At 39.2% G+C, this 12,077-nt stretch overlaps 1 protein-coding gene across 1 annotated transcript in view; it reads left to right on the top strand.

Annotated features, from left to right (window-relative positions):
* The window catches only part of LOC141127391 (solute carrier family 26 member 10-like), a 118,779-nt gene that overhangs the window by 25,293 nt on the left and 81,409 nt on the right, over window positions 1–12,077 (top strand). The window contains exons 2-5 of the mRNA XM_073613760.1: window positions 1,140–1,250; window positions 1,910–2,070; window positions 4,907–5,071; window positions 9,681–9,833. Coding sequence (XP_073469861.1) covers window positions 1,140–1,250; window positions 1,910–2,070; window positions 4,907–5,071; window positions 9,681–9,833 — 590 coding nt within the window. The remainder of the gene's footprint in view (window positions 1–1,139; window positions 1,251–1,909; window positions 2,071–4,906; window positions 5,072–9,680; window positions 9,834–12,077) is intronic.

Raw genomic sequence — 12,077 nt, 5'->3', positions numbered from 1 at the left:
GCTTTACCACTCTTCTTTTCTCATGTTCTCTCCTTGTCCTCCTGAGCCAGTTCCCATGTGCTACACTTTTCTATATCATCATGATCATCACCACCTGACACAAAGTCAGACCCAGACAAAATATATAAATAAGTAAAAGTAGGTCAAATGCTTTTTGACTGCCCTTGCTTTTTCCACCCCCAGAATTGCTGTGGGTACCACAATCACCACCGCTGCTGACACCTCACCACCATGCAGTATTTTTGCATGAATGTTTTTGCCCATGTGGCTTAATATGCATTACAGTTTATTCCTATGGGTCTCTATAATGTGAAAACCTGCTAAAAACAGTGCAAGGACTTCTTCACCACACTGCAACTGACTACATTGGGTGTCTTTGGGAATACCTCTTCTGTATTTGCTAATGGGTAAGCGAAAGGAGTTCTCAAACCACCACACTGCCAATATGGTGCAATGGGGTAGACTAATGCAATTGGAGTCCTGTGCACTTATGCTGTGCTACCAACATGCTTTTCTGTGACCGATTTTTGTCATATTTATTTATGGGTAAGGAAGGATTGTCATTTCATAGATTTAGATTGATACAAATATATCTAAAGCCAAAACCTTTGGTTTTTTTTATTAGATAATTGAGTGGAGAAGTGTTTGGGTTTTTGTTTCTTTTTGTATCCATGCTGGGGAGACTCAGTCTCAATTTTTGTCATGGAAGCCATTATCACTAGGACAGAAGCTGATGGGGAAAAATCTTCCAATGAGGATACCTATTTCAGTGACACTTGCTACTGTGTCTTCAGAAAAGGAAATAAAGGAACATGTCCCCAGTGTGAGACAGAAAGCAAAATAAAAAAAAACAAAAAACTTTTATTTACATATCAAAAAAATTCTTGTGTCATGTAGAAGTACCTCTAAAAGCACAATATGATATTATAGACAGGAAATAAAAAACAAGAGAATACTTTGAGTACTTAAAATGATTGTATCCATTGTAAATGTTAAAATGACATGCACACATCTGTCTAACAAATTGTTCTTGGAATTACATATTGTGATCTATTTTGCATACCAAAAAATATCAATAAAAAAAGACGGCTGAACTAAATTTCAAGCAAACCTAAATTCATATTATTTATTTGCACTAGGGATGGCCTTCGCGTTACTAACTTCAGTGGCTCCAGTTTATGGACTCTACACATCTTTCTTTCCTGTTGTCCTCTACATGTTACTTGGGACTGGACATCATGTTTCTACGGGTAAGTCTACCAAATATATTAGTCAAATAACACATTCCAAGGTGTGAAATAATTTCATATCTTTTGGTCTGTGATTCTAACCCTTGGTGTGGGAAATCTACCTAGTTTCAATTAGATTTTTTTGTTATACTGAAAAACTGGCAAATAAAACTGCAAACATACAGACAGATGCTGTGTTCTAAAAGGGGTTCTAGGATTTATAAAAGTACAATATCTCATTGGGAAATTTAAAATGGAACATTTTGTAGAGGAATATTTAAATTTGTGGCCTAATTAAAAGCTGCACAGGGACAAACACTGAATTTTATTCTAGAGTTTTACAATGTAGTTATACCCAATAGTTGTCATTTGTAAAACCTGCTAACAGTACAGCTCAGATACAACTTTATTTTTGGAGTCTTTTGGGAAAGTTGTGCTGGGATAATACATGAAAATGAGTAGACACTCGTAACAAAAGAAGACAGAGCTGCTACCAAACAGAAGATGGGCAATGGAATTTTAATTGACAAAGCCCATGAAATAGAAGGAAATGGTATATGAAGGATCCTGGAAGGGTACATCATTCATTTTGGGGAAGGATTGCCTAATGTCTCCCCCTGACGTCAGCTACTAAAGAGAATCCAATGGTGTGATAAATAAAATAATGCTTTATTTTCCAGGTACATTTGCTGTGCTAAGCCTGATGACTGGCTCAGTTATTGATGAACATCTTGTCCAGAATCCTTTGGATAGAAACCTCACTGGGGAGGAACAGTTGGAGATCTATGCTCAGAGAATAGGCATGGCAGCTGCTATAGCCTTTCTCATGGGACTTATCATGGTAAACACACATTTCACTCCTGACTGATTATCTGTAGTGGGATACTAGCATATTTACTGTATTAGGGGTATGTGTGAGAATGTATTAATAGTATCCCTTTTGTAGCACAGACCCCAGACTGGGCTGGCTAATTTATACCAGGTTCCATTTTCTATGAGGCACATGGCAGCCAGGCACACAGCAGTTCACAGACTCATAATTCAAGAAGTAGGGCGTGCATGTATTTTTTTGCAGTTTAATGCTGATTTAACTTGGGTAGGGTGCAGGGTAAACACTGGGATACTCCAAACTTAGCAGAAAAAGATAGCAGAGGACACTTCTAACTGTACTGTCTCTTCAGTGTGCAGCCATCCTCTCTAAGTCAGTGACCAGTAAACTACAGCTCAGGGGAACTCCATTGTGAATATAAAACCAGAGCCAGCAAACTGGAATGAGCTCTCCCAAAAGTTAGCAAAGACAGTCTCTGGGATCTTTTAGGCTTGTACTCACTGTGCCCTGAGTACTTGAATGCTTTCTTGCAGTACCAGCTAGCCTCTGTACTGTGTGCCTCTAGGTCAGATCCTCTGTGGACCTCCTGCAACTGATCTCAGGAACTCTGGACGTGGGTCCCCTAGCTTTTGCTGGAGCTGGGATCCAGATGGCCTATTCTAAACTGCAGCTATCAGCCCCAGAGGGCCACAGCCCTCAGGCTGGGTCTTCTCCCACAGGACAAGAACTCTGCTGTTCCAGGCCTCACCCTATTTATCCCTGCCAGGGATTGGCTAAGGCTGTATGAATATGCAAGTGAGGGACTACTTTCTTCCACCCACCAAGTTCTGGAACCTACCAGAAATCAGGGGAAAGTGCTTAAACCCACAACCAGCAGAACCCAAAACAGCCAAAAGCAATTGAACTTTGCTCCACTGCTACAGGGGAGCCAAAAACATCATTTTTCTCAACTTTTAGCAACCTAGCTAAGAGGGTGCTATACTTTGTTGGCACTAGTAAATGTACTGTGAGTATGATTATAACAGCTCATGGCCTTCCAAATTCTATTATGTAGTGCAATAAGGGCAACAGCCCATTGCCCATTGATTCTTCAAGCTGCAATGGGCACCCAAGATATACTAAAACAACATGCAATGATATCAACCTTTTGCATGACTTAAGCACACTTTAGGATGCCTTATGTGGTATTGCAGCTAAATGAATTAGGGGCCACGCCATGTTAGCAAAATCAGTGCAGGGTAGGACAAAATGGGGTGGTGACATATTGTATGACACAGATATTCTATATGATCACAAATTTATAATCCTTCCCTATTCCCTGACCAAACACTCAGGCTTGGTTCACACTACTGTACGGAACGGCTCACAGCAGGGGTCCGGTGCGTCTCTGTTCAACGCTTCAGGTCCGATTTCGGTCTGAATTTTTGCTGAATTCCGACCTGAAATGGACCATAAGATGCACAGGACTCCTGTGCAATTCGCTCTGGAGCTGCTCCCAAGATGTGTGAACCGGCTCCATCGCAACTGGTCACAACCTCCTGACATGCGAATTGGGTGCGGTGAAACGTGTATCCAATTCGCAATAGTGTGAACCCAGTCTCAAACACAAGTCACAGCAATACCACCATATTAAATTATATTTAAATTAAATGTTTTCATTTTGGATGCAGTAGGGGAGATTTCCCTTTCTTTTCTGTTCTATAGACATAAAATTGGAGAACTGTCACTGGAGTGGCCCAATTTGAGGATTTCCCTTCTATTGTCACTGAAGTGGCCCAATTTGAAGATTTCCCTTCTATTCCTCCTAAAATTTTGGATTTGTTTGCACTTTAAATCCCATTGACATTGGCCACAAGCACAAAGAAAAAGAGTGATTCTCCACACCAAGGACACAGACAGCAATAACAACTGAGAAGATTCTAACCCCTTACCACTCTATACTAAAACAATTCTTTAAATGAAATGGTGTCAATGATGAATCTGTCGCAGTCGTACATATATCTACCACACAAATGGCTGCAAAACTAGTTGAAAAATATTGAAACCCCTGTTAGATTGTTAGTGATGTCTGCGTCCCTGGCATTTGAAAAGTAATCCTCTAAATTTGAGACCAATATCTTCAGACAAGAAAAGGATGAGAATCAGTTGTCATTGTGGAAGGGGAAATCTTTCAATGGTGACACCTGTTCTTGTGTCTAAGAAGGGATTCCCCTTTACTTTTCCATAACCACCACTTGAGTTGAAAATTAGGTAAATCTACCAAATGGGAAGAAGATGAAGACTGACAGAAGTTTAAACCATACTCCAATCTAGAAATAAAATACAAAACAAAGAAAAAAGGTAAAACTCTAGTTAATTTCTGCAAATTAAACTCATAGAATGTTTGTGTCTTTTCTATGTCTTTAAAGAACATAGAAATTTTGACTTTTTTAAGTTGGAAGTTTATATATTTAGCTCCCTCATCACCTCCTCCTAGCCTCACCTCTGGGACTTCTCCAGAGCCTGTCCCATATTCTGGAACTCCCTCTACAGGGATCTGCCTTTAGGCAATCCCTGAAAACTCATCTCTTCAGGGAAGCCTACCCCGCCTCTACCTATCAACTGCATTTTACTTTCCCAAACAGCTCATTCTCCCACAGTTAATACCTTTTGTATCACTTGCCCTTCCCTTTAGATTGCAAGCGCTCACAAGCAGCACAGTCCTAACCCTCTTGTTTTGAATTATATTCTAACTATACTGTTTAGTATAGGCTGTCGTAGATGTCCAATATACAGTAGATGAAGATATGAGAGATGTTAAGTAATTCTAATTCAATAGTGTTCATCAATTTTGGTATAATCTTTCCAGGTGATCATGTTTGTCCTACAGCTTGGCTTTCTCAGCACGTACTTGTCTGAGCCCATAGTAAAAGCTTTTACCAATGCTGCTGCGTTCCATGTGACCATCTCTCAGATACAAAACATGATGGGGCTCCCTCTTCCACGTCACACTGGACATTTCACCATTTTCAAGGTAAGCCAAGAGTCTTGTGACAGCACATACAACCACAGTCTGAAACAATTGCAGCTGGAATTTTTAAGGAACAAATCGAACTGGGGTAAAGCAGATGTATTTCTTTTGATTACATATGCATATACTATACTATACTATACTATACTATACTATACTATACTATACTATACTATTATACTATAATAATAGTATCTAAACTGTTAACTGCTAGTGACAAGCTAAATGTCTGTGTAAATCATGATTCATATGGGTCAGACTTGTAAAAATCCAAATGTCTACCAATAGTTCTTAATCTACCAAGTATTTGCTTCTCCTTTCCTCTGAAATAAGTCTCACCCACACCAAGCCTGTGCATGGGCTCCTGCCTGTGGGTTTTCCCTATTTATGTGACCAAAGGTGGCTCCTTATGTAATTATGTCAGTGAGCAAATAAAGAACCCCACAGGGTTTTGAAAACTTTTTATATTAAAAAAAAAGGTCAAAGTAGTCCTGCCCTGTACACACGACCGGTTTTCCCATCGGAATAAACTCTGAAAGTTTTTCCGACGGAGTTCCGACGGAATTCCGCTCAAGCTGTCTTGCATACACACGGTCACACCAAATTCCAACCATCCAGAACGCGGTGACGTACAACACTTACGACGGGACTAGAAAACGGAAGTTCAATAGCCAGTAGCCAATATCTTCCGTCTCGTACTTGCTTCAGAGCATGCGTCGTTTTTGGTACGTCCGAACATACAGCATACAGATGAGCGGTTTTCATGATAGGAATTGGTTCTGTCGGAAAAATTTAGAACATGTTTTCTTTCTAGGTCCGTCAGAATTTTCAACGTAAAAAGTCCGATGGGGCATACACACGATTGGAATATACGATGAAAAGCTCCCGTCGGACTTTTTCTGTCGGACATTCCACTCGTGTGTACGCAGCATTACTCCATAAATAAATAAAGTTGCGATAATAACAAATATGATATTCCAATGAAAGATCGTGAGTGGTATGTATACACAAATGTAACTAAAGTGCATAAATACAATGTGATGAGCAGTGAATCATGAACATATAAACATGAAAAAATGCATCCACATCACAAAGTGCAATGAACCAAACATAAAACAATGTCCACAATGAGGTGCAAATGTAGCATAAATGGATATGTGCACAGATGGATGTGTTCGACAGTAGAAGACGATACAGGTGAGATGCAAGATTCCCTGTCCCCACTTCCCTGGAGCGTGGATGATGGAAAGATGGATCACAGTGTCGAGGTGGCAATCTGTATATGAGAACCCTTACCAGAAAAGGTGGACCCCCTCTAGCGCAGGGTCATTTAAGCAGACAGATTACCCTCTGTGGGGGACTGTTGGAACGTCTGGTGTCTGGTGTCTCCGATCTCCTGTTCGCTTCGGATGATGGGTAGATGCGTTACACAGGGATACGGAATAAACCCGATACAATAACTTCTCTGACTCTGAAATGAAACACACTCGGGCTCCAGGCCATGAGTGGAAAAACGAGAAGGAAAGGGACGCTAATCGTGTAGTAAAATCGAAAACGCTTTATTAATAAAAAACATGCAGATAACCCGCAAATGACGTATACAAATGAATAGTAAAAGGCCCCAGAAAGACGCAAGGTATGGCGAAACATACAGGGCGATGCGTTGTGCTGACGCCATTACGCCTCATGTGACCCCGGCACGCGGGTGATTTGTTTTTTCATTTGTCTAGCCGGCTTTTTACTATTCGTTTGTATATGTCATTTGCGGGTTATCCGCATTTTTTTATTAATAAAGCGATTTCGATTTTACTACATGATTAACGTCCCTTTCCTTCTCGTTTTTCCACTTGTGGCCTGGAGCCTGAGTGTGTTTCATTTCAGAGTCAGAGAAGTTATTGTATCGGGTTTATTCCATATCCCTGTGTAACGCCTCTACCCATCATCCGAAGCGAACAGGAGATTGGAGACACCAGACACCAGACGTTCCAACAGTCCCCCACAGAGGGTAATCTGTCTGCTTAAATGACCCTGCGCTAGAGGGGGTCCACCTTTTCTTGTAAGGGTTCTCACATACAGATTGCCACCTCGACACTGTGATCCATCTTTCCATCATCCACGCTCCTGGGAAGTGGGGACAGGGACCCTTGCATCTCACCTGTATCGTCTCCTACTGTCGAACACATCCATCTGTGCACATATCCATTCATGCTACATTTGCACCTCATTGTGGACATTGTTTTATGTTTGGTTCATTGCACTTTGTGATGTGGATGCATTTTTTCATGTTTATATGTTCATGATTCACTGCTCATCACATTGTATTTATGCACTTTAGTTACATTTGTGTATACATACCACTCACGATCTTCCATTGGAGTATCATATTTGTTATTAGCGCAACTTTATTTATTTATTGAGGTTTTTTCACCATAGAGATATTAGATGGTTTCTTGTTGCTGCTCCTATATACAATCTAGCGTGGTATTTTTTCTATTCTATTTTATTTTTACACGGCATTACTGTCAGTAACATTACTGTTACTGAGACAGTTTTTAATTTTTTCACACACCTGGTAAAATCAGCATTTTTTGCTAGAAAATTACTTAGGACCTCCAAATATTAAATACTGTATGTCCTGAAAGCACTGGGAAATAAAATGGTCGTTTTTGCAATTTTTTATGTGGCAAAATATTTAACCAGCCCTTTCTCAAATGCAATTTTTCAGGAAAAATACACTAAAATAAATTTTAGTGCACACAATATAATAAACTATAATAAACAATTTTTCAGTAAAATATAATGGCGACAAGCTACAGAACCTAAAATGTTTCATAGGTGACACTTTAAAAGCCTTTGCAGGTTGTCAGTTTAGAGTTAACCATTAATTATGACCCTAGAATTATTGCTCTAGCTCTGATGTTTGTAGATCTACCCAGTTCACTTTAACTGAACAGCTGATCGCCGAATGTTAAAAGTTATACCAATCTTGTTTTATGATTTAAATCAAGATTGTTCTTATACGTTCTATGTATGTGAAGAGTTAGTGTATGCCCAGCCAAAGCCAGGGGTATGCAGGGAAGAGTTAGAACCCCGGTGAGGCTTATCCAAAGCTCTGTTGAAAGGATTTACCCACGCTTCGTGCCCTAATGACAACATTTTAATGAACAATGCTCAATTACTGTTGAAGGAACATGCTGGAAATATCCATTAGCGGCTACAGTCAATCAGCTAATCAGTGTATTCTAATGCCCCGTACACACGGTCGGATTTTCCGATGGAAAATGTCCGATCGGAGCGTGTTGTCGGAAATTCCGACCGTGTGTGGGCTCTATCGGACATTTTCCATCGGATTTTCCGACACACAAAGTTGGAGAGCAGGAGATAAAATTTTCCAACAACAAAATCCGTTGTCGGAAATTCCGATCGTGTGTACACAAATCCGAAGCACAAAGTGCCACGCATGCTCAGAATAAATAAAGAGACGAAAGCTATTGGCTACTGCCCCGTTTATAGTCCCGACGTACGTGTTTTACGTCACCGCGTTCAGAACGATCGGATTTTCCGACAACTTTGTGTGACCGTGTGTAGGCAAAGCAAATTTGAGCCAACATCCGTCGGAAAAAATCCTAGGATTTTGTTGTCGGAATGTCCGAACAAAGTCCGACCGTGTGTACAGGGCATAACAGCGGAGGGTTTGCTATCAGACTGCAGTGGATTCCATCATTCACCTTCTTTTTGTGAATGGAGAAATTTTTTTTTGTGCATCCCTCTGGCTGAATGAAAAGAAAACAAAAAAATTGACTTGTATTAGCGAAGCCAAAAACCCCTATCAGATATTTGTTGTGTCTGTGTCCCTGTTGCAGATTTTCCCTAATTACCTGTCTAATAAAACTATTGTCAGGACAGGAAGTACGAAACATACATTTCTGTAATGGACTCTGGATAGCTTTAAATACTCAACAGGAGTTGTAAGCCTTCTCTGCTCCATCTGATTGTGAAAATATTTTTGGGCTACACATATACTTTAAAATGGAAGTATTTGGGAAACTATAAATACCCTGACCTGGCAAATAGGAGAAGGGGGAGGATGTAGTGGATTGCTGGTGGTGTGAATTTCTATTTATTTTCTTGGGATTACCATAGGACTTTATTTTTCAAATGCAGACTCTATTTTATAACCAGTAGCTCAGCATCTGGGATATAAAGTTGGCTGCAAAAAAAAAAAAAAAACAGTGCTGGCTTAAAAATTATTTTGGAAAAGGAAGTGATTGATTTAAATAGAAATGTGTATTAATTACTTTCCGCATAAAGTAAACCTATTGTAAACATCTAAATGTAAAAGTCAAGGTGCTTACACCACAAGATAATGTATCAGCTTTCAGAGAGATGGGCAATGAGCTCTGGTAGTTTTTGGGCCATAGTGCGATTTCCTATGTATTCTGTACATTCTATTTTTGCTAGTGAAATTTTCATTTCTTGCCTTATTTTGAAATGTTCAGTTTGTGACTTTTTTTAAACATTACGTAATTTATGATATCATAGATATACTGCAAACTTATTCATAGATATTGGAAAAGAAAATGTATATCATTTTTTCCTTTTTCTTGTGTAGACATTGGCATCTGTCTTTAGAGCTGTACATATGACCAATATAGCCGAGCTGGTTATATCCATTCTCTGCTTGATGGTTCTGATTCCTATCAAAGAGCTCAATGCCCGCTTTCGTACTAAACTAAGGACACCTATTCCCGGGGAAATCATCATGGTAAGTTGTGTGGTAATATAAATCTTGAGAGTTTACTGGCAACCTGTAAAATCCTGGAAGACTCATGTTTGGAAGATACATTCTAGGAGATATAAGAGTAAGATTTCTCATATGAGTAAATGAAGGACTAATTAATACAGTATCTGTGTCAGCTATGAATGTGGGTTTATATGAAGTAATTGAAACAGCCTTTAGATTTTTTGTCATGTATGCTGTTTTCAGGGCTTTAAATATGATCTTTGGGTTTTCTGCTTTCATAAATAAAAAAATATATTTTTCCTCTTGTAAGAAGTATAATTTCTAGTTTGACCCCAATTGTGGTGGCCACCAAAAACGTTTTGTGATTTTTTTATTTTACGTGAAATCTTGCTTATTTAAATTGGAATTCTATTTAAAATGGAGATTTGATTGTGATATACAGTATTTATGAATCCAAACTTTGCCTATAGTATAAATATTGATTACAGAGTTGTTTATTCTTAAAGGATGCTTTGAACACAGCTCATAGCTACTGAATATTGAGATGCAACCATTCTTGTTTTATATTCCCCTAGTCTCCCAATCAAGATTTCTGGTACTTAAAATATTGCATTATGCTAAAGAAAACATACTATTGGCTACTATTTCCAGAGTGATATAGTCTACAGGATTGCATTCCATTGCCTTTCACCTACTTTCACATTTCTTACTAGAAAGAAGGAAAAACATTCCACACTCATCTAAACTGTCTTTAGCAAAAACAAATGCAGAGGGATAAAGACAGAGGAAACTATCACAACTGCAGTCTAAGTTAAAAAGTTTAACTGATAATCAGAGCTAGATATGCTCAATAAAGGCACATACAGTATATCATAAGCATACCAAATTACTGCTGCATAACTATTACAATACAAAAAAAGGAGCAAAGGCATAGCATCCTACCCTGTTCTGTCCTATAGACCGGGGATCTCCAAACTATGGCCTTCCAGCTGTTGCGAAACTACACGTCCCATGAGGCATTGTAAAACTCTGACATTCACAGACATGACTAGGCATGTTGGGAATTGTAGTTCCTGAACAACTGGAGGGCCATAGTTTGGAAACCCCTGCTATAGACCTTTTAAATTTACAGTATGCACACCATTCAATTGGCAAATTGTAAAAGTAAGATGGTCCTTCGAACCTAGTAACAAAGAGGACTCTCCTTCCAGAGTTCTCCATTTTTACCAGGGCAAACAACAGAAATGTCCTTTTTGCATATCTGTAGCACCCCCATCTGGTGAAATATGATATTACAGCTCTACCTGTAGGGTCGGAGTGCCATAAAGCTTAAACACAGTTGGGTCTCCAGAAATTTGCTTTAAAGGCATTGAAGAGTGGTGAAGTATCTCAGCAGTATCAGGAATACAGTTTACATTATTATATCATCTCTAATCCTCTGAAAGATTAATTTGGATTGTGTTTGCCGTGGGATAATACAGAATCACACTCTTTGTGTAATCATTAAACTGGAACTCAACAAAGTATTTTTTCTTGGATAGAGTGGAATCTCTGTTAGGTTTTTATTACTGCCTGAGACTCTGTTAGGAAACCTTACCCCCTAATTTCTGTACTGATTAAGCAGAGAGAGGGGGGAGATTGGAACCTCTGTCAGTTTTTAGTCTGTGTCTCAGTTGAAGAAAAATATCTTCATTTTCCACCCTTGTGGCAGTAAAAGAGGGGGGATCTTCCAGTGTTGACATCAGTAAAAACTAACCTGCTCTATCCCTGCCCTACTTTTTCCAAACCAAAAAAATGTTGGGAGGTCCACTTTATAAAAGCTTGGGGAAAAATAGCTTCTCCTGCTATTTCTCTGTAGTGTAGACAAAAGACCCAATAAACAAAAAACACTGAAAACTAGTAAGTATGTAGAGCTACTCCTGCAGGAGCTGCTTGGGTTCTCTGTTCTTCTGCTCTAACTCTTAGAACAACATCACCCCCCCCCTACACCAGGTTAAGCAAATAGGTACTGCAGTGCTACTGGGAGCAAATTATACAGTATGTTCCCACTGCTCAGAGTTGCCCCCACTAACTCAACCTCATCGATATATGTTTAATAATATTAAATGTCCATGTGAATACAACAAACATCTTGAAATCCTTATTATTTCTTTTAGACGCTCACTAGATGATCAGACCCTTCATACACTGAGCAAAATTATAAACACAACACTTTTGTGTTTGCCCCTATTTATCATGAGCGGAATGCAAAGATCTACAACTTTT

This window comes from Aquarana catesbeiana, linkage group LG02 (assembly GCF_042186555.1).
Source record: "Aquarana catesbeiana isolate 2022-GZ linkage group LG02, ASM4218655v1, whole genome shotgun sequence".
NCBI classification, from domain to species: Eukaryota; Metazoa; Chordata; class Amphibia; order Anura; family Ranidae; genus Aquarana; species Aquarana catesbeiana.
The sequence above is the reverse complement of the archived record's forward strand: the minus strand, read 5'-3'. Positions and strand labels throughout refer to the sequence as shown.